Source organism: Diplotaxodon limnothrissa, linkage group LG11 (genome assembly GCF_057381915.1).
Source record: "Diplotaxodon limnothrissa isolate DT_005_m linkage group LG11, D_limnothrissa_male_GT1.1, whole genome shotgun sequence".
Lineage (NCBI taxonomy): Eukaryota > Metazoa > Chordata > Actinopteri > Cichliformes > Cichlidae > Diplotaxodon > Diplotaxodon limnothrissa.
This window is the reverse complement of record NC_140606.1, coordinates 13,455,653-13,479,285: the sequence shown is the minus strand read 5'-3', so window position 1 is coordinate 13,479,285 and position 23,633 is coordinate 13,455,653. Positions and strand designations below refer to the sequence as shown.

Below are 23,633 nucleotides of genomic sequence, written 5' to 3'. Positions count from 1 at the left end.
AGTGGTGGGCAAGTTTCTGCCCAGAAACACCGCCCTTCTTCTGGAAAACTGTCATCAACTGAGGTGTAATTCTGTCTAACTGTGCCGCGAAGGTCATCTCCAGTTGAAGTGTTGTAATACACTGGAATTCAGCATTTACCTGTATCTCTCTCTCACACACACACACACACACACACACACACACACACACACACACACACACACACACACACACACACACACAGACAGAAAAAAAGAAGACTGGTGCTTAATCATTGGTATGATTATTTTGTTATTTCTTCATTAAATGCTACAATGCAATTGCCATCACTTCATAAAGCATGATTATCATATGGGTTAGTATACAGTGCATGAAGGATGTTACTACTGTTAATCAAAGAAGAAATGAATGGCATCAGTCCATTTAACGGGTTTAAAGGGTTTTAAAAAGCAGATATTTGTCTGTTTCAGGTGGTTGGCAACACATTTTCCTGTGCTCTTTGTCCACTGGTGGGAGTGTCTCACCTGTGAGGTCAGCGGGGCAGAACAGAGAGAGAGCAGAGAAAATTTAGATGTGCAACTAAAAACATGCTTGCCATGTAAGCCCCAAACATCTCTGAAATTGCTCTGCAAACTTCAGAGTACTTATACTTCAGGAGTCCTGTGGGTACCGTAAAGACTCATGTATGCAAACAAACCACATTTTTTTTTTGCAATCTGATCCTTTTTCTCTTGGCTGTTTCCTTCAGGGATCACCACAGTGAATGATCCACCTCCATCTAACCCTATGCTCTGCATCCTCTTAACTCACAAGAACTAAATTCCTGTTTTTCATTTCACTTTCGCAAGTTTTTTTTTTCTTTTGTCCTGGATAAAAGAAATTTAATCATATATATTAATTGATATTAATTAATATCAATATTAATAATCACAAGAACCCTTAAGATGAGATAGATAAACTTGTCCCTGCAATACTGTGACAAATACTGTTGTGATAAATATGTAAGGAATTTGCATGTACTTACCAAAATAACACCATCTTCTTGAATAAACAGTAACACATAAGGGTAAGAAAATCTGCCAGAAAAGGAAGACAAATAAAAAAAAAAAAAAACTTTAGAAAGACAAACAATTACCGTTTCCAAGCCATTAGTGCATTACTTCATGATACTCCCTTGTAACAAAACAAATCTTACTTGTGCCTCTGTGCAAACTACAGATGGCACGATACCACTTTATGTCCGATACCGATATCATAAATTTGATTATCTGCCGATGCCGATATGAATCCGATATAGTGTATTTTATAATAAATAAAACTGTTTTTATAAATATTTTGCTGCATTTTGTATAAGTTCATACTCAGTTTTAAAAACAAAACATTAAAGCTATTCTGTTATACCTGTATGCAAAAAATACACTGCACCCAAAATATTTTATACTTCAGCAATACTGATCAACCTAAAAAACTTACACCATCCTCCTTATTCAGGTATTCTAAACAGTACATAGAAATATTAAACTAACTAATAGGACTGCCAACTCCCAGCAAAAATATTAGGAAACCACCCCGCACCCTTCGCCTGATAATGCTTAATTGACGTAATCTACTTTAATGCACAGAAATCAATTATTTTTCTATAATAATTTGATTCAACATTTTTCTTCAATACAGTTGCAGACAGCGCAGACAGCGTACCTTCCCAAAGGAAAAAGTGCTATATGTACTACTATTACTAGGGCATATATTAGACTTAATATTTACTACATACAATAATGGATCTCTATACATTTAACCAGATCACCACTTTGGTAGTAAGATTTAGAATAATTATTTATTAAAAGCTAGACATTTTAAATGAGAATAAGAAAGAAAATTATGTCTTTGTGTCTCCCTTTCCCTGTTAATGCCCTACCTGGCCCCCTGGCAAAACTTTGCTAGATCCGCCCCTGCACAGTTACCAGATGTCAGCTACATAGAAAAGGATCCTGGTGTTATTTGTCTCTCATAAACAGTTCATAACTTCCCTTCAACTCATTCATGTGACCTAAAATGTAAACCTGTTTCTTCATTACCTGTTCAGCTCTAATGATTCAGTAAAAACTTCTCCTGGTTTCACCTTCATGTTTCCTTCTCACCACATATCCAAACTATCATGACCAGCAGCTATTACGGCTGTGGCTCCAGAAAACATAAGCGGATACTAGAAGTAATATTAAAAAAATTCTAGCAACAGCTTATCAAGCTTAAACGTGCTGCTGTTGTTTATCTGCCGTTTTCCTCTTTCTAGCGCAAACTGGGTGACTAACAAATGAGAGAGACTAGCGACAGAAAAGCCGATCACCTGATAATCGATCAGTTTCATGATTGAAGTAGCAACAGGAGAGGGAGGGGGGAGAATGAGGGAAGAAGTTTTAGCTGTTCAGCATGAAGACACCGAATAACTCCAGCTTTGTGTCTTTTTTCATTCTAGCTGAAGTATAAAACAAATCGCTTCCTTTCCCCCTCAATACAAAACTCCGACAGCCAGTCCAGCTGTGGCTCCATACATCGGTTGTTAAGCTCAACATGGAAATACTATGCAAACATAAAGAGATGAACTTACACACTTGCTTTACTTCTCTGTGTTAGTTTTCTCTGAGATTAAATGCAGCGGTTTGGAAGCACGTAGCGAGGCTTTAAATGCTAAACCAGACCGCTGACAGGTCTTGCACTCAACAGCTCTATCAAGTGAAGCAACTTCTTTTCTGAGTTAATTTCAGTTCTGACAAACATCACTCTCAGTGCCTTTTGATCTCACATTTTTGGCAACCACTGAGTTATTCTCCTCCACAGTTTACAACCATTATTTTTTTCTGCACAAAAGACGTTGTGCAACGCCAATCCTACTTATTTCCTACTGCACCCCTGACTGTGCAGGTGCGTTCAGAAGCCCCCTCCCCCGCCCGACTATTCCTTAATGCCAATGTTGTGGCGGGAGGGACGATTTCTCAACTTAAAACTGCAGGCGACTGTACAGTGAACTTTACAGCTAACTACAGAGAAATTGCCTCGTTCCATAATTTGTTAGTACAAAGTGTGCCACAAGAACTAAGCTAAAAACATATGACATTTTAACGCATCAATACAATTACTCTTTTAATAGAGCAGTAGCTAATAGAGCACATAGCTAGCTTAAGTCAAATTCATGACAAAGTTCAGAGGTGTACAACTACTTAGACTTCTTTCTCCATGTGCACACGTCTTAAAGAGTCAACATGCTTTGACTGAGGTAAAAAAATAAAACAAAAACGACCGTAAAAGGTTTACTTACCGAAGCTAGACCACCTTTATATGAAGTTGTGCGATTAACTTGAGCCCGCTTGCAGCACACAAAGAGTCCGCTTCTTCAGTCCGCGTGCAAAATGGTGGCCTGTCCTAACGCATGCGCAAAATGGCCCAGCAGGAGGCTATGAAAAACATACTTAAGCATTTTGAGCTACATTTAATTAACTAAAATTAATTGGATTAAAACGCAGGGAATGTATTCTGGAGTTACTCGAATTATATATGTAGACAGGAATTACTCATTTGAATTGAAAAGATATACCAAAATATAATATGCTATATTTAAAAGGAGACAATATCACTTTTTTCAGTGTAGGTGTAAATAAGTCTTTAGTTATCATACCGCCCTTGCAGCCACAGTGAGTCTGTTTGAAAGCCCTCAACCGATTCTGTTTTGAGAGTGAGAAACTGCATCTTCCTACGACAGTCCTTACAGATGTTGAAGAGTTGTTTATCTAGTTAACACATGCCAGTTGACGTTTGGAGAAAAAAACCCCAACAACAAAAAAAGCCCTGTCTAATTACAGGCAGGAAAGACAGGAGTCATTGTCATCTGTCTCATAATGAGGAATCATGAAGGCTTCTTATTTTTCTCTAGTGCCATTTGATATTTCACTGTGTCTACAAATGAACAGGGGACACGTTTCCATATTTTAAGGCAGTGGTGTAAACAGGGTTGCTTGGCTTTTCCCCCCCTTTTTTTTCCTGTTACATGCACTGTCAATTACCCGGTGGCGTTGCAGATACAGCAGAGCGCCGGCTGGCTGACTAGGTGGCTGACTGGCTTGTCTCTTGGAAACCTCTGAAATATGATTTACATTGAGAGCATGTTGTAGCAAACCCTATCCCACAGTATGCATATTCCCCCCATTGTTTGTGACAGTTGGTTGTACCTGCGCCGGAGGGGAGGGGTGAGGGTGGGGGTTGCCAAGTAGGCATGCAACTTTGCATTTCAGTGGCTGAGCTCAGGGTCAGGAGCACATCTGGTTGACTAAGGGGGGGAGGGGGTTCAGATTGTGTGTGTGTGTATGTGTGTGTGTGTTTCAGATTTCGTAACTTCCATACACACAAGCCACACTCGCACATTCAGAGCTCACTTGTTGCTGTGCAGCCGGAGCCTGTGTGCATAAAGCAGCAGGAGCAGCACACTAACAGCAAAACCCGGCACACCGGTGCACTCCTACACAAACAAACAAACACACCTGCTGCTCCTGGCAAGTCGCTCTGACAATCAGCCGAAGGAGGGAAGGCAAACAAAACAAACAGTTTAATTTACATGACAGTAGCCTGCTTTACATTAGCATGCCGTGGCAATGATAGAGTGAAGCTCTGCTGGAAACAGCAGGTAATGAAAAGTGATGGTCCTATTTGTGGTATACTGTAAGTACAGGAATGGGAAGCTCGAGCAGTCAGAACTAATAGCGTGTACTGTGCCACATATCTCCCAGACTGCTTTTTTTTTTTTTTTTGCTGTGTTGTTTTTGGAGGAAAAAAGTCTACTGGTCCTACTAATTTTTTCAGCATAAATATAAGCAATTTGTGTTGGGGAAGAATTGAAGATGTGCACATGTGTTAAGAAGGCCGCGATTTTTTTATTTTATTTTATTTTTTTACATTTTTTTTCTCCAGATATTGCTTTCCATTCCTTTCCACAACATGAAATGTTTACGCAGTTCATGTGCAATTTTAACGAGCAATTAACTTCATCAATGAATAAGTAAACAGTTTTTGGGCCGGTTTGTAATTGCACGGAGTGGTATTTGTGTTTTGAGACTACTGTTTTTTTACATTGTAAGCTTTATTTCTGTGGGCATGTGTGTAAAGTGTGTGTGTGAGAGTAGTTTGTGGGTAGCTTTGGTTTATGCGTGTTTAAATGTATCGTGTTTGTGTTTCTTGTAGATGATAGGATACACTCATTGTGCCATGTGTTTGTAGGAATGCTATTTATATATGTCTGTACGTGTGTGTGTGTGTGTGTGTGTGTGTGTGTGTGTGTGTGTGTGTGTGTGTGTACTGGCTCCAGCGGTCTGCTTCTCATGTAAAGAGATAGCATCTTCCCACAACAGATCAATAAGGGAATATTTCTAGAATCCCTGCCTCTGTCTCAGATTTAACCAAACTGTGTGTGTCTGCTCATGCAAAAAAATAAAGAACTAAATAAAAATAAATAAATTAAAAAAATGTGAAGAATACTCTGGCTGACAACCTCACTTGCGTCCTGGTGGTTAGGTTGAACTTTGCTGCCCTTATTGAATCTATTGGCATATTATCAGACAGAAAAGGGGCGTAGGGGCGTTTTGTTTCGTCGGTGACGTCGTTTAGAGCTGTGCTTCCCGTTGGTTTGTGACCCGTTCATCAGTCAGTCTATTCCTGCGATCAGCCCCGGCAGCTCACATATTTGGCAGAACCGCGCGTCCTCTCTAGAAAGATGCGCTAAATATTGACAAACATGTGGGTACATCTCTGTCTTACTCAGACATTCTCCACCACCGCCCCCACTCTTCACCTAGTTCGTGTTCAGTTGCTGTAAATTGTCCTAAAGGGACACAGACACACATGATTTATGGTGCCAGATATGATTAAATCCCATGTATTTTTGCACAGTGCACACATTTTTTTTTTTTTTTGTGCATGCGGTGCCTTAAGAGGGAGCCAGTGGTCATTAACGACTGAACAAACAGCATGTTTCCTACTTATTAAAGACCTTCATGATTCGTCCACCCTGACTGTCGTGGCGGCAGCGTCTTGGCAACCGAGAACAACCTGCTCCGACTGAAAGTAAAAATATTTATCTAGGAATGTATGTTATGTCTGCAGAAGGCCTGCATGTGTGGGGAAAAAGCAGTATGGAATTGACTTCGGCATTTTCTGGGAAATTAGAGCCCTGACTGACTTGGGTGATGGACTGAACGGTTTTCTAGAGCTATAGCTATTCAGCCTGTCCTTTACAGGGTCATAAGCAGGTTATTGACAGCAGATTAGCAGAAAGAGATGAAGGGAAAATATCACTGTATGATAATATACTTGGATCATCTAGACAGCCTTTTAAAGTTTAATTTTTCATGGCAGCATTTTTTATATTGGTCGATTTTAGGGGTTACACTGATGTTACAACAACATTTGGGCAATACTTTGTATGGGTAACACAGATATTACGGTAAATATTTATTTGAACATTTATGTCACTGCACAATGAATTTGCTGGCAATAAAATTGTGTAAAATTAACTCAAGAAAAAGAAAAAGACAAATCAACCCCTGTAAATGCCACCCTGTGTGTCGGTCAGCAAGGCCGACAGTGGCTGATACTGATGTTTGACTTTTCATCACATACAACCAGAGCCCAAGGCGTTGTCCTGAAATATCAGTCGCCAAACCAAAGGCAAAGGAAAGGCAACAAACTGGCAACAGCTTGAAAAAATGTCCCACAACTGCTACGCATGTGATCCCACTTTGGTGGGTGATGTTTGTCACAGAGGCCCAGCTGTGTTTTTTTTTTGGGCGGGGGTTGCATCTTGTGGTTCATCTCAGCGGCGCTGCTATAATGAATTGGCCAAAGCTCTGTGCATGCAGTCCATGCAGCATGCCATGTGTTTAATTCACCACCTGTATCTTTTGACCTGTTTACTTTTTGCTCAAGAGAGTAACCAGACCTGTTGGTATGTGTGCCCACACTCTTTATGTCTTGCAGAGGTTTGGACACTAACAGTTCAAGGTTATTCTGCAGTTCAGCACAGTCCGGCTCACAGATAAAATTGATCTTTGTGATTTTTTTTTTTTTCCCCTCCACTCCCCTCATATTTTTCCTCCTCCCCTCCCCTAGACACTTCCCTTCACTCCCTCACTCCACTCTCCTTTGGCTGTGTCCTTCTCTTTCATCTTAAGCCACATAAGTCTGCTTCAACTGCCAAGAGCAACCAGTATCACTGCTTGCTTTTCTTTTTCTTTTTATAGTTTTTTTCTTCCTCCTCTTATGTTCTTCTCACAGTGCACTGAAGCCATGTCGCAATTTCTCAGTGAGTTTTGATGCCTGGATGTCTCCTGTCTGGGTCCATCTCGTCTGAGCCGCAGCGCTGGCCCTATGCGATCTGAACTGCGCTGCCTCGCTGCAGGTCAGCCTTCACGGCCGATTAGTGTCGAAGCGCCACTTTGGTCACAAGTTGTCGGGAGCGCTTATCGTGAAGATCAACAGCGATCATTCTCGCTGCTGCGCGCTCTCTCCCTCTCTTCCTCTGTCTGAGTCCTCTACATCGACTCCCTCTTTCTCTCTTCTTTCTGTTTTCTGCCCTCTCCCCTTTTGACATTACTTCCCTTCCCGCCCTTCATGGTTTCCCCCTCAAATCATCATATTTTCATCTCTATGTTATTATTGTCATCCTTCTTTTCTCCCACCTTTCAGTGTGTTTGTTTTTTTCCCTTGCAGTCCCTTTTCTCATATTATTGAGATCAACTAAAATATGAAATCATGAAAAAGGAGCTAAGATAGTACAACTAAACCTAACCTTTGGTGTTAATTCGAGTCTGTGGTAACCTGCTGCTATAATCTCTTCATTTGTAACATCTGTGTAAGGGCTACAGGGGAATGAAACAATGTGCCATTTACTGTGGTAATGGGTTATACAAACTGTTTTCATATTCATTTGGTTCAGTTTAATGTAATCTATATATAATTTGGCCACGCCTTCTTTTGTGCACAACTGTTAGTTTACATTTGAGCACAGCGAAGACCTCTTGTTTGGTTTTTACTAATCAAAGAACATTGAGTAAGCACTTCTGCAAGCTGGCAAAAGAACATTTTCGTTCAGAGGACAAAGGGGAGGTAATAATTTGACACTGTTGAATAGAAAACAAAGTGAAGACCATTGATTGGTCCCTGTCGGGTTAAAACAGGCTGGCATGAATTCAGCCAGTCAGCTCAAAGTCATTGGTTGTGGACTGCATTCTTTCTAATGTGTTTTACCTAGGCTGAGCTGGCTTTTACTCTTACTCTTACTCTTACTTTTATTTTTTATTTTTTCATGCAATACATCGCTATGTATTGTCTGCCTATTTCACCATACACAGATTCAGTTTGTATTTATTTGCTCTCTCCTCAGTCATCCCTCTGTCCCTCCTTCTCATTTCATCTCCGTGTGCCGTCAGGCCTCGTCTGTGGCGAGAGCAGAGACGAGTCATGTTTGGCTTGTCAGTATGGCTGCTAGTGTCAGTATCTGGAGCCGCTGGTTCCTCTGACAGTGCTGGAGGGGCTGCTGGTCCTAGCAGAGTGCAGCCGTCACCCTGTGACACGCTCAGTGTCACCGATCTCCTCCGTCTGGTGACACGGCATCCCCTCCTCCTCCCCCCCCGCAGCCAGTGGCCTTTTCACTGCCACTCTGCAGTCAGTCGCTCAGTCAGTCACTAACTGCCTCACTGAGGACTCTTTAGTAGGAGTTGACCTACATGTGTTCTGAAAGCTGATACTAAGATCTTTGAATTGATACGATTCTCTTGGCTTTCACCTTCAGCCACCTCTACAAGGAGGGCGAATCATCCGTCGTCTCTCACAGCTTATAATGTCCAGACTCTGCAAAAGAAGCCCTGAAGATGGAAACCAATATCTTAAACATAAACTTTTATTTTTCTATCCACATGCAATTTGTCTGGCTTTTAGACCAGATATAGATAGATAGACCACAGGTCCAGTCTGGCTCGTCGGATGGCTCTGCACAGTGTCACAGAGAAACAGGCCACGCTGTTCAGACTTTTGACTGTTTGCTCAGAATTGTGTTGCAACTCGTTACTGCTGGATCACGTCATGAAAGTCTGAACCTTTAATTTCTTCTGAGCCGGGGATCTAAATAATTGTCAGTTTTAGAGCCTTAATGCTGGCAAAGAGATTACACATGCCATACTTCAGGGAAGTAAAGTGGCACAGTCAAGGAGCCATGCCAGCGCGTTTCATTGATTCACCAGTGTAGCATTTCTTTGCAGTGACGGTAGACTGAATGTGGAAAACAAATGAAACATGCTGATGCAATTGCACGTGTTTCTTGAGCTACCTTAGGCATCACTCTTTTGTAAATAGCTGGTTCATTAAGTGGGAATCTTTTCAGAATCGACATTATTATATTTAATGTGGAAGGATTTTTAGTTTGACACCCAATGTTAGTTAAAAAGAAGACAGACAGATAGATAGATAGATAGATAGATAGATAGATAGATAGATAGATAGATAGATAGATTGCACCCCAGTGCACAGCAGGACTAAATATGTGAGAGATTTAATCTGGCCTTGGCGAGTGTACAGCAGTGACAAATGGATGCTCACTGTGAAACCCCCTCATCCAAGAGACAGTATTAGTTTTTGCTTTAATTACCAGCAGCAGTAATGTTTCCTATCCATAACTGTCGGCCTGCTAGAATGCAGCCTGGCAGAAGGGTGAGGGCCTTGTCTTTTCTCTCAGTGGGCCTCCTGTCTCTTCTCCCCCACAATCCGTCTATCCCCCCCCCCCCCCCCCCCCTTCCTCCCCCTCTTCCTTCTACTCCCCCTCCCACCTCCTCTGTGCCCCACCGCATCTTTCATTTCAATATTTCAATATTTATGCCTCATCTCAGAAAGTTCAAAGTCACAGTAAGGAGGCATAACTTTCTCCCGCCTCCCCGCCGACAGCACAAGACCCTGCCCGGTGGACAGAAGAGAGGAAGGGCTAGTGACGGCTGGTGTCCCCTCCTCTCTGCTGGTCACTCGTGACAGCCAGAGAGGGAAGTGGCCAGACAGTTGGACTGTCATCAGTAGGGGTTTTAAAGCCAGTAGTGACAAACCTCTTTAAAATGTTTTCTGCTTTTAAAAAACCAATACATAAATAAAATAACAAGTAATTTAAAATGTGTATACACGTGGAGGAAAAATCAGCCTCACATTATTAGGTTTTTAATACCCTAAATGGATGATATTTAATATGCAAGTTGAAGCTGATGTCAGTCTGTACAGATACAAGGCTGGACACACCTAGTCGATATTAGATTGCACAGCATGTAGCACCTCAAAGGTCCAGGGGCAGCAGTAAGGTCCCATGGGTGCTGCTGTTATCTGTGTCTGAGCCCATGTCAATGTGTGGGTACTTTCTTTTTTTTCTGTGGGACTAACTGACCATCTCTTTAGAAAATCCAGAGCCAGTTTTAATAAATAAAGTGCCTGACAAGTCTGTCCTTTGCCATAAAGATCTCCTGACAGGCGCCGTCTGGTAATAGATTAGCCTAATTACAGCGTTGCTGAGTTTAGATCACAACGTCACGTACTCAGCCTGTCGCTCTAATAGCCATTACAGCCAGCACTCTCCACTCCCCTCGTCTTAATGTAAAGTTGTAAAAAAATATATATATAAAAATAAAAGAATCAGAGAGCAAGAAAAAAAAGAAAAGGCCAAAAGGAAAAGGTCGTCCTCATTTGCATGTGAGACTTCATTAGAATATGCGAATATGCTAAGGACCAGAGCCGGGCGCTTTGCATGTGCAGGTGATGAATGGCCAGCGCGTCGCAGAATGGGCTGAGATGGAGGCTTCGTCACCCTCATCTGCATAGCGTGCTTTATTTACTTATTTATTTATTCATTTACTTTTGAGTGCCCGCTCTCTTTGATACATCTCGCGTCTATAGATGGTGACTGAGGAGGCTCGTCCCAATTTACCCCACTCGCTTCCCACACGCTTGTACACACACTTCAATGAAACAAGGTTTTATTAAGTGGCTGAGTGGGAACCTGGGAGTTTTCACAAAGGCTTTCTTTGCTCTTGAGTGGTGTTGGTGGTGGTGTTGTTTGTGGCTTATTTACCATTGTATCCATTGCAGCATAAACTTCATTAGGCAAGGTATTAGAAAAGGTGGCAATTGGCTGTTTATTGAGCAGCGATTCAACCTGTGGAGCATCAGAAAGTGTTGGCAGTGGGAGGGAGGCCGGCACTCGTTTGAGTGAAACCTTGCAGGGTGTTTTTTGTCACGGGGTGGGGGTGGGGGGGTGGAGGGCAAGTTTCCAGAGAGAAACTCATCTCTTCACTCTTCTCTGTTGCTGGGGCGGCAGATGGTAGGTGTCAAGACAACGGCGGCAACAGCCAAACAAAGACATCCTTTGTGTGTGTGTGTGTGTGTGTGTGTGTGTGTGTGTGTGTGTGTGTGTGTGTGTGTGTGTGTGTGTGTGTGTGTGTGTGCGCGTGCATGCATACTTTCTGAGAGGTGTAGAAGTGCGCTAGCTTTGAGTAGGAGGCAGCAGCATCTATAATAACACTTGAACGGTGCATTGTGTAAATTCCTAAGCTGCACTCTCGCTCAATCTCCAGAAAGTCCATTGTTTTTATACCATTTGAGAGCGCTGACACCCCACTGAACCTCTGAGGAAATATTCACTCACTTCCAGGTTAGAGAAAGTACTTTTTAATTCTGCCACCCAGAGATGACAGGTGTCACATTTTACATTTCAACTTTCCTTACTCAGAGAAAGAAAAAAAAAAAGTGTGAACTTCCACTTTGAGAAATCTTTCCTCTCCATCAACAGTTCCAGTTCTTTGAGCCTAATAAGTCATTCTTTGATAGGATCGCTGAATATTAGATTAGTACCAGAGCGGTTTATTTTGCTCCTCTGGAGTGTGACCTTAGCTGCCCTTCACAGAGGCGCGAGGATAATGAGAGTGGTAGCTGGCCGACAGACAGTCCTGACATCCCAGCTACGCCCTTCACTCAGCCGGCTGAAGAAAAACGTCAATACAGAGGCCTTATGTTTTATGGATTGTCTGCTTTAGCAAAACTATTGTGAGAGAAACACAACTCTCACTTGTCATGTTGCTTCAGTTCTTTTTAATGTGCGAGACCACTCGCCAGAAACAACAGCAGTCGAAATTAAAGGTTGTCTTCTGTGCATCTTTTCAGTTTTCAGCACCTTCAGCCCTCCCTCCGGCAATTGCTCAGGTGTTCTTTGATTTACTTAAACTTCTTTTGCATCCTTTTTTAAATTTTTTCTTAGGAGCAGTAGTTTGGTCTGGTTTTTGCGGTTTGTTAACATTTGCCTTGCATTTCTGCTAATACAGTGTAAGCGTGTGTCACAAATAAAGTTATTCTGGACCTTTAGCATCGGGATTTCAGTGCGTTTCCTTCTTTTCATATTAAACCATTGTTTCTTCATCCTCTTTTTTTGTACATTTAATTTGTTCTCAGAGGATGTGCAGATGGAGTGTATAAGCAAACAGACTGAATAAATCATCTTTGAGCTTCTTTCCTTTTTTTTTAAATTTCATTGTTGTGGGTGCGGGGGCGTGATACTGGGGCTACTATTGGTTTTCATCCCCAGGAGGCACAAGGGAGGCTCGCTGTTGTAAATGGACCCTAGTGCAGCCCTGTTATCTGCAGCGTAATGTACCCACTGGGGGCCCAGAAAAAGGTCGGGAGGGGCTCATCACAGTTCTTGGTTCATGAAGGAGTCCAGAGGGTTGCAGAGGTGAAAGGGGGTGGCTGGTGTCTCTTCCCTCAATTACACGGTTTAACAGAAGCTGCGACCCTGCTGGGGTGTTTTCCTGTTTATAATGAAGCTAGTCGTAATGGCAGCGGTCACACGATCTGGCTCTCGGACCAAAGAGACAGTTTTTATTTCATCTTTTTCTTTCAGTCAGTCACACTCGTGTATATATAATACCATTGTGCCAAGCTTCAAATAACACATGTTGCCTTTAAGAACCTCTTACATGAATTCTTTCAGTATGTCCTTTAATTGTATCCATGTTAACTGCTGTTCTATCTTTCGGTCCAAACATAAAGTTTTAGCACTGGCGTTTAAAATCTTATCCCGTGTGATGTCTTTTTGCTGTCTTAGCAGTATTATCTACTTTATAAAAATATATTCAGGGTTGTAAAGTAATTTTGCTTAGTGCTAGATTCTGTGCCAAAGCGGGCTTAATATTGAAGAAACACAAACAGACTCTTATTTCACTCCCCACCCTTCACCTCTTCCCCAGCATACACCACACACGCGCGCACACACACACCTGAAGAGACCATATAAACATAAGGAAACCTGCATTACAAATTACTGCACATCATAGAAATTGTGCAGCAAGCTTTTTAAAATACCAGTGCTGCCAGTGAGGCGCTTTGTAATTTATCCCTTCACGGCTGTTAGCTGCGCAGCGCAACGGTGATTTATTTGGTTTAAGAGAAGTTTTGTTTAGAGAGATAATGAGCAGGACTTCTCTTTAATGATTTAACACGGCGCAGTGGAAAAGAGAGAGAAAGGGGGGGGGGGGGTGGATAAAAAGCACATATATTTTTCATATCTTTAACTGCACTGCAGAGAGGAAGGGAAGGAAGGAGAGAAAGATGCATTAGCAACAGAAGCTAACAGCCTTTAACAACCGGCGTTTTTTGATTCATTTTGTTTTGTTGTGTAAAATGAGACTTTTTCACCTCCTCCCAGCACAGCGTAATTTTAGTATGTAATGTATTTCATTTAAAATGTGTCTCAGGACATGTTCTGTCTTCGTAGCGGATAGTGCTCGCCGCTTTTGTTTAATCCATAAAAGTGAATCATATTTGTGCTGATGCCACACATGCTATGCCAAGCTTTTAGAAATCTGTTTTGAAAACTGCTCCAAGTTGTCCTGTACCTTGTTCTTTTCTTCTCCATCTCACTTTTCATCTCGACGCCGAATACGGCATTATTCTTTCTTGTTCAGCATTTTCAAGTTTCTTCTCTCGCTCAGGATTTAAATCCCAAATTAAAGGAGTTAATTAGAAAATATAATGAAGCTGAGTAGCATAATATGCAAACAGTGCTATGACGCTCAGAGCTGGGGGCTCTGTTAACGCCGAAACTGCCATCGGCGCATAGCGATGATGATATCAATAATAGATTACTTCATCAATCGCCGTTCTCTTGAAGATGGAAATGCGCTGTTGGGAAGGGACTGAATTTTTATTTTTCATTATTATAATTTTTTTTTTCCCCTGCACTTTCTCTCTCCCTTCCTGTAGCTTGAAAATGTCTGTTTCATCTCACATTAGCGTGTGCTCTGCATAAGTGCAGGTGGAACTTGCTCTCCCTCTAAATGATCCTTTAATGGAACAGTGTGCACTGGAGCTGGGAACTCTATGGGGCGCTGCCACTGTCGATGAGAACTTCTCCTCAATCAATCCGTCAAGCCCCATCACCTGCCTCAGCAGATGATCCAAAAAAACCCCTTTGGAGAGGCGAAGTGAGCTTTTTATGTACCTCCCTCTAAAACTAGAGGACGCGCGCGGGCCTGTGCGCACACACGAGCGGCGGCGTCACAAGTGAGAGGTGTCTGTTTCAGTGAGAGCCCCGACGTTGATCTGTCGTCAGAGAAACGCTTTGCCTCTTTTATTTTTATCGGGATCATCTTAGAATAGATCAAGTGCTTGCTTTAGCTCAAAAACACAAAATCAGTCTGGATGCTTTATTTGTTTATTTTTTCCCTCCCTAATGTCTGTTACGTTATGGGACGTTTCCATAAGTGCATCTCCTATAAGCCTGAGCAATATTGATGTGAAGTCGCCTCTCGCTTCTGTCAAACAGAGCGACAACACCGCAAACTGCATTTGCCTTTGGTTCTCACCTTAGTTCACGTTCACTCCGACTTATCCAGATACTCCATCATGATTTCTCACATTCCTTTATTTCCCTTCTTTCCCTCCTGTGGCTTTTCTTTTTCCACCCTTCTATCACCATCTATCTCCACATCTGCAAAATTTGACATCACATTTAGTTCTCCCCCATCTACCGCTATGGGCTGACTTGCGGAACATCCATTAAACTCAGCCTGTAAACTCAGCAGAATCCCTCCTTTCTGAGTCCTTATTCTTGATGTCTGCCTGTCTGTCTCTGTGTCAGAAAAGCAAGTCGCTCTCTCTGTCAATAAATGTCTTATCTTCCGACTTCTGGTTCCTGTCTGTTTATCTGTCTGTCTGACATGTCGGCAGCTGTCTCGGCGCTCCAGGGTTGCTGTCAGCCAAGTGTTGGTTTCTGTTCTTCTGTCAGTTCACCTGCCTGTCAAAGCTTCGCAGATTAGACATGTCAACTTACCTCCAGGTTTTCCGCTTCTCCAGGATGGCTTTATAAAAAATAAATAAATAAATAAAACAAACAAGGAAAAAGCACATTGTGTTTACTCTGAAGAGTGAATTAGTTGTGGCGTAGTGGGGTATTTTTTTTAACTCCTATGGCTCTTCCTATTTGGTTGTAAGCATAGCATGTGCTTGTAGCATCCTTGAACTAATAGTGTTTAGTTTGTGCAGCATGTCTGCTCCATATGGAGCATTGTCATTAACTGCAATGATGTTATACATTAAACACATGCATAGTACTGTGTGATGCCATTTGTGTTTGGTGTGTCTGCAGTGATCTGCCATCACAGGTGAAACTCAGCTGATCATGTGGGACTTGGATCTAATAATAATAAATCTTGAACAATAGTTATTTCATAATGAAATGCAGGAAGACCAGCCATCAGAAAGAATTGAGTCTATACTATGAAAACTCCAAAAATGCCTTATGTGTCCGATGGAAAAATACAGCTGCTGCTATTACATTTTGTTTCATGGCGGTAATGTCTTTTTACTCATGAATATACTCTTTTTACATGCAGACGTATCACAGTTATTGTGGTTTGTGTCAATGCGACGTGTAGCTACATTTTTCGGAAGGTGCATGTCAGATTACTCTGTAGGCCATGCTGTTAGGTTATGGCATAGGGTATAGAAGTAGTATGAATCAAGCATTACGCTGTTGGAGTGTGGAGGTATGAGGATGTATTGAAAAGGAGAAACTGAAGATGGAAGTGAGGGGAGATAAAGGAAGCTGAGATGGAGGGAGGAGTGTGCAGAGGGGAGCTACCTGCTGCTGATGGCAGTCAGAGTCAGTGAAGGATGGAGGGCGATCCAGCTGTGACATTAAAGCAGCAGGTGGAGGCCATCATTAGGGCTTGCACAGGAGGCTGGATGAGCCTGCACACACTCATTTCTTTGGGGCCCAGCGGACCACTGCAGAGCCTGTGTGTGTGTTTGTGTGTGTGTGTGAGCTGAACCATAGTGCCATAACTTCAGAGTTCAACCCTACCTCCCGTTTCGTCTTTTCCCCGATGGAACTGTTCTTCCTTGCCGAGGTTTTCAGTGGTTTCGCCCAGTGAGGGTTGAGCAGTTCCTTCATCTGGTAGCTCTCGTAATGGCTTTTCAGTTACCTTCTAACCAAGTAAAGTACACGTCTTTGTTTGACTTCAGCTTCATTTTTCACCTCATAGCTTTTCCCATGTTGCGTTCTGTTGTTGCCATGCACAGCAGGCAACAACCTGGATGCTCAAGCATCTTCCTGTTGTTCATTAAAATGTTTTGGAGAAAACTCTGACTTAGAAAACAGATTCTGTCTTCACTTCTTTTGACGCACACGTAGTAACAGTGCGCGAGCTTAGCGATGTAACTTGAATACAGTCACGTCAGTGTTTCTGCAGACTTGTCTGATTATTTGTTGACACTAGTTTCTGTTTGACATTGAATTTGAAGTTATTTCTGACTTAACAGCTGTCCATTACTGCCACTATGAGCACTGGTTCACTTCCCTTGCATTGCCTGTCTATTAATAGAGAGATGATAATACTCACGTGGGTTCTTGACAGTCAAGTGTCACTGTCAAGACCTAGTTGAAAGCAACTCAAGAAAAAGTTGGAAAACTGTCCTCTGTCCAATCTGGCTCCAACCCACAATGCCTCGTGTACAGCTGTTGGAAACAGGACTGTGTGATTTGGGGCGGGTGGCCACGGTACGTCTAAGCGGAGATTTGCTTGAGGCCTTTTCTTAGATCTCCCATCCCTTCTAGACCTTTAGATGGGCCTATCCAGGAACACCATTAGGCAAATGAAGTTGTTTGTATCAAATATTGACATGTTATCTCTTCATCGTCAGGCAGCGGGAGGGAAGAAAAAGAGAAAGATTGTAACTGTGGGTAATTGAGCCGTGTCTCCCCTGCTTATCGGTAAAGCTTTGGCACGTCACGGACCTAACGAGCTGTGGCGCGCCGATTAGTCTGAAGGGAAAGTCGAACGTGAAACACCAGCGCCTCGGTTTTTCTTTTTCTTTTTTTTTTCTTTTTTCATATCTGCAATGGATATTATGAGCCTCCCTGGAGGGCAGAGGCACAGCCTTATTAGTTCAATTCATGGGGGGAAGAGAATTGATATGGATGAATGGCATGTTAAAGTATCCCTTTGTTACAATAACCATCAAGGCTGATGGCTTGGGCTGATGATGCAGCCCAAGGCAGCAGGACGACAAGCTGAGGCCTTGACCTGGATGGCAGAGGATGCACACACACCAGGGGCAGGGGGCTGATTACAGACTGCCTTAAACAAATGGATTTGCCCCTTTAACATTTAGATATGGGATCTTTCTGTGTGTAAAAGTGTGTGCGTGTGTATGCATGAGAAATTGGGGACTCGTGGTGTCTTTTTGTGAGCAACGATTGCTATTTGTTTGTTTTTGTATCACTATTTGTGCATATATGTGTGTTTGTTCCCTGCTTCCTTATCAGAGCCATTTATGTGTATTAGATAATCACATGGTGAACAGCTAATTGCGATTTTGTAAGTTTGTGTCTTTGGAATTTTCCATTTGTGTATGGTTATTTAGGTTTGCATGTGTTCTTATTGCACATTTATGCATCTTAAGATCCATGTGTGTGTGTGTGTGTGTGTGTGTGTGTGTGTGTGTGTGTGTGTGTGTGTGTGTGTGTGTGTGCAGCCTGTGCCAGGTGCCTCCACAGGGCATTAACCGTCTTGCACTCGTGCCACTCTGAGAATAATCCAGTAAAAAAAGGGGTGAGATGAGAATCTCTCAACATGCCAGTTTAATTTGTACCCCTTGCTATCAAAGAATGCTAATTAAAATCATATTTTGCATATGTCTTGTCTTTCATGCGCATATGCAAATTGCCCCTGTTGCCTTTCAGCACTCTGTAATTAGGTTTATGAAGGACAGCTGTAATACATAATTAACAGAAATGTTTGCAAGCTCTTTTTTTCTCCACGTCTAAACACGACGACTTAAACAAGCACGCGTGAAGTGTTCCAAGGCCGTGCTATTCTCTCAAATGTATTGATTAATTCTTTTAACCTCCCCCCACTCACCCACCCTCTCAGAAATGTCTTAATTATGCTGTTTGTTTATTTATAGATGATCGTGTCAGTCAGAGGCGCTTCCAGTGGGCCAGAGAGGCTCAGCATTTTGATCTTGCCATTCTTGCCGATTGGAGCATAGAGGATTTAGTCATACATTTGCTCCCAGTTTAACTCCAAGGCAGCATTCTGGACGGATGGATGGATTGAGTTAGAGCGGATTGAGAAAATCTTGAGTGATGATAACGAGGCAAAACAGTGGAACATGTTTGAATATTTATGTGGTAGTGTTAGTTAGAGTCGGCCTCGGGGCCTTGATGACGGACGGGACTCTGGGGCCATGATGGGATGGAGGACATAGCCGTGTGTGTGTGTGTGTGTGTGTGTGTGTGTGTGTGTGTGTGTGTGTGTCCAGACGTTGGAGGAGCTGGGGTAGAGTGGGGTAGTGACATAATTAGTGAAATAATTATGCTTTTGCTTCATGAGAGACTGAAAGCTTCAAAAAGGTACAAACGGGCTAGCTGAAGAGAAAATAGAATGATGTCCTTGCAAAGAAATGAAAAGTGAAAACATCCATATGAAGAAAAAAGAAATTGGGAGGAGCGAGACTCGGGGGAACCAAGCATGTGCAGCGACAGTGCCGACCACATGACTGTTGGTTCAACTCCCGCTGCCTCTTTTATGTAGCTCCTTCCTCAGCTCTCAGATGTGGTCATTGTCTCTCAGTTGCACAGTAATGGGAAGTGATGGGTGCTAAATGAAAAGGCCAGGGGATGAAAACACTGGTGAAGCTGCTTGGATGTCAGAGTAGTTAGTCTTGTCATCCGTTCATTATGTTTTCAGATTCTGTTTTGGAGACACGGTAAACTCAGGGCGCTCGACAAAGTCAGTACATTGTGGTCACTGTCAGACGACAGCACCCTGGTATGTTTGAGTGTGTATGCGTGCTACTGCAAGTACTGCAGATACACAAGCTTATAAATCCTCGCATATGTGTACACATTTGTGCCACACATTTATGTACAGCATTTTGAACAGTTCACCTACAGCAGTACTTATTTACCCAAACCTGTTTATTATCAAAAACTACATATGTAAGAGAAGGATGGGTTCATGTTGTCTTGCAGTTATTTAAAACAGTTGGAAAACATAAGACAAGCAAAAGACAATCCCTCATAATAAAGGGAAAAATAGATTACCAAAACAAAGACTTTGCAAGGACATCATTCTACATAACTATTATGTTTCAGTTGAGATATTATTTTTAGGACACTTCTGTCTTACTTCTGTGGTGTTTTTTAGCCTTTAATGAGAGAGGGCAGTGGAAAGAAGACGGGAAAGGAGGGCGAGAGAGAGCAGGGAAGACACGTAGTAAGTGGCCTCACATTGGCCCAGTAGTTTAGTTTAAATCTGCACATCAGAAATAACATTTCACAGTGAATACTATGTGAACTGTGAACATTTAAAACTTGTTGCGCCTCTGGCAACACATAGTACTAAAGCCTTTAATGTTAAAACTGACAGTTAAACATTGACAACAGAAAATGCACACAACAGGATTTGCTAGAATTCTTTTTTATTAAGTTCAGTACACCAGAGTCAGTGGTCTGACACATGGACACTGTTAGAGTGTCAAGAAAAGGTTTCTTAGCACAGTCTACTATTTTATACACTCATTCTTATATATAGCGCTTTTCTACTCTCCCGGAGTACTCAAAGTGCTCTATACAACATGCCACATTTAGCCAATCACTTTTTTCTAAGCTTTTTAGTGCTTCCTGACTAACATTCATACACATACTCCAGTGGATGCCTCGAAGAGCAACTTGGGCTTAGTATCTTGCCCAAGGATACTTGGCATGCAGACCGGAGGAGCCAGGGATCGAACCACTAACTTTCCGATCAGTAGATGTAGATGACGTGTTCTACCTCCTGAGCTACAGCCACAAGTATAGTTGTCGGTTTGATTCGGCATGGAAAGGCAATGAAAAACTCCCTTTTTTTTTTTAATGCCATGCTACCTGCAGTGGTGACCCCTTGTGAATAAGGGAGTAGCTAGCTAGACGATAAGATGATAAAAACAAAGAAAAGAACAGGGTGACAGGAGTGGCATCCATTCTCTGGAAACTCTTGAGATGGTTTTGTGGGGAAAATCCCAGTGGATCATTAGTTTCTGAAATATCGGCTCGTCTGGCACCACCAACCGTGCCACTCAAATCACTTTTCTTTCCAGTTCTCAGTTTCAGCAGGTCATCTCAACCATAGCTGTATGCCTGAATTCACAGTCACTGGCATGCGATTGGCTGATTAGATGTTTGTATTAATGAGCAGTTGGAACAGTTGCCAGTGAGTGTATAAAGGTTTCCACGAGTGCTGATTGGTTCGAATGTGTTTTTAAAGTGGCATAAAATTTCGTTAAAACTCCTTTGTTAAAAGTATGGCATTGTGTTTTTCGTGTATTGCAGGTGGGCCTTTGTTATGAAGAAACACCTCAGCACCCATCTGCTGGGAAAACATGGAGTTGGACAGCGTAAAGAGAGGTAAATTAAACACATGCAACAGAATTTTCCACACATCATGCTCAGCTTTCAGTTTGGTAGAAAAATTAATTATTTGGATCGCGTGCAGAATGGTTTCTGCGTGTTCCCAACTTTCGTGCATAACAACCTGTCGGCAAATAAAGAAGTAAACCTTTTTAAAAAGTATTTCTTTACCTGGTTCTCCAAGCATCTGTGTTTTTGAGAAATGAAAGTAAGCGATACAGAAGGCAATTAATTCTAGATGGTGGAGGATGACTGCTACAACCCCGGTGGAGGCCTGCAAGCTTTTAAGCACAAAATTTTCCCACAAGTTAAATTTCAAGTTAAATATAACTTGAGATCCTCCCTTTCCCTAATGAGTTAAATGGCTTTCACTCATTCTGTCTTCCTCGCTCTCTTGCTTGCATCCCTTTCTTCTGTCAAACTTTATCTGGCTCTCTCCCTCATCTTACTTTCTGCTCTCCCTCTTGAATTAGAGATGAATGATGTTTCTTTTACCATTTCTGTCTGTGCACGCGAGTGTGTGTCTCTGTGTATGCGCAATGTCTCCCGCTTGGCCCTGTCTATCAGAAACAGAGCCCTGCTGTCTGCGTGTGTGTGTGTGTGTGCGTGTGTGTGTGTGTGTGCGTGTGTGAGAAAACGAAAGATGAGGAGATGAAGTTGTGAAGCCCCCCCTCCACCCTGACAAGTCAAAATGAGACGTTAAACACCTCTCAATCTGTCAAGCAAGCCGCTAAAATAGAAACAGACCCACTTTTTCATTACTCCGCAACCAAATTGATACTTTTGACAACGTGCAGTATTAGATATGACAAGTGGCTTCAGATATGGAAGTAAGCATCCCGACCAGATGCCTCTCCATCTCTCAGACATTATCATCTAAATTCCTACTGTCAGCTGTTCATCTGGATTAGATGGAAACAAATCCTCATATCCTCAACTGCTTCAAGTCTCTGTTTCATCCACATTTGTTTTTTTTGTTATCGTAACCTTTATTTATCCAAGGTCTGTTGACAGAACTCCATGCTTTTTCTTATGTAACAGTATACATACATATGGCCTCTCAGTTACATACATTTACATATGTGACTCGTCCACTACAACCATGTATCCTGATGTTTGCCTTACAGGGAACTTGAACCAATTAACGTGGGGTCCAATATCTTTTCTACACTTGCCACATGTCCACTGAGAAATGAATGAAAAACAGGATACAGATACAAAAAGGAGATTCAAGAGTACCCCCAGTTTTGCTTTTCTAAAAGGGTTAAATCTTGTTTTTGCTGCGACAGATCAGATGTCTCTCCTGTTTACATTGTCAAACAGCAGTCATATAATTTAACATCTAAAGAAATCATTTTTAAAAAAAGGACCAAAGTTAAGAGACATAAAATAAGAGAGTTTTACAATCTACATAAAGAGAAAAAACAGAGGTAACAGGCATGCATGAATAATGTCGGACCATCTGCCGTAACCTGAGGTACTGGTGGGCTTGATAGAAAATTCAGAGATGAAAATGGCAGTTTCAGTACTGGGGTGGCATTTTCCCAGTAAATGCAAACAATGCTGTAATTCATGCAAGTTTTTCTTCATTTTTAAACAACTTTTGAAAAGGACTTTGCTCAGAAAATTCTTCAGACTTCTCGTTATTTGATCAGAGTAAAGTCTTGATCGCTGTCAAGACTTCTTTTCAAAAACTATACTTTCTCCACAGTAATGGTAACAAGAAGTATCGCCTCTGAAAAATCACTTAAACATTTATTAAATCAATCACATTTGCTTTTTAGCGTCTTGTCTACAAGGCCAACTGTGAAAGCAAAAGAACTATGTCTTGTTGGCCAGACTGGGTAAACTTCATATTTTTTTCCCCATCTTTGCTTTCCTTTCATGTCTCAGTTTATTTCTGATCTTTTTTTATAACATTTATAAAAGAGATCAGAATTTATCATAACTTAAAAGGCAAAGTTTAACATCCAGACTGCGGAAGCGATTGCTGGCCGTGTCCAACTTAAATTCAGCTTTGCTACCACAATAATATTGGACTTATACATGATTTGTAATTTAAAAAGATCACAACAAAAAACAGAAAACTACACCTGATTTAAATATGGAAGATTTTCCTACTAGTTGTTTCCTGTGTGCTTTGGTACCACACAGCTTCAATTTTTAGATTCCCATTCAGTCCCATTCTGACTTGAACTTGTGAGTGGCACAAATTTAAAAGAGAGACCAGCCAGATTTATAAACAGGTATGTTTTGTGCATGAAACCTGGTATCTTTTTGAGTATACTTCTTGTGTCCCCCACATTAGTGACTTCTTGATAGTTTGAAAAGACTCATGAAAGCATCAGCTTTCAGGTTTTGAATGTTTGTCATTATTAAGATGAACTTTATATTTAGTTGACCAGCACTAGGCTAATGGTTTATCTATGTCTTACTTTTGCCCCCAAATGCAACAAGGCCCCGTGCTAATTTGTGCTAATGCTTAATTTCAGCGTTTCGAACTGCAGTTTGTGGAGAAGCCGCTAGAGGATGTCTTCAGACACAAGTCAATCCCAATAGACACCAGTGTTAAAATGCCCTACTTTAAAAAGCTTTAAAAAGTATGTTAACAGTCTGATAGTCCCAGAGCTAGCAAAATTTAAG

The 23,633-nt window shown here is 41.8% G+C and overlaps 1 protein-coding gene across 1 annotated transcript in view; it reads left to right on the top strand.

The window, feature by feature from the left end:
- Positions 1-23,633, top strand: part of znf407 (zinc finger protein 407) — a 169,656-nt gene that overhangs the window by 61,134 nt on the left and 84,889 nt on the right. The window contains exon 5 of the mRNA XM_085365138.1: positions 20,913-20,987. Coding sequence (XP_085221264.1) covers positions 20,913-20,987 — 75 coding nt within the window. The remainder of the gene's footprint in view (positions 1-20,912; positions 20,988-23,633) is intronic.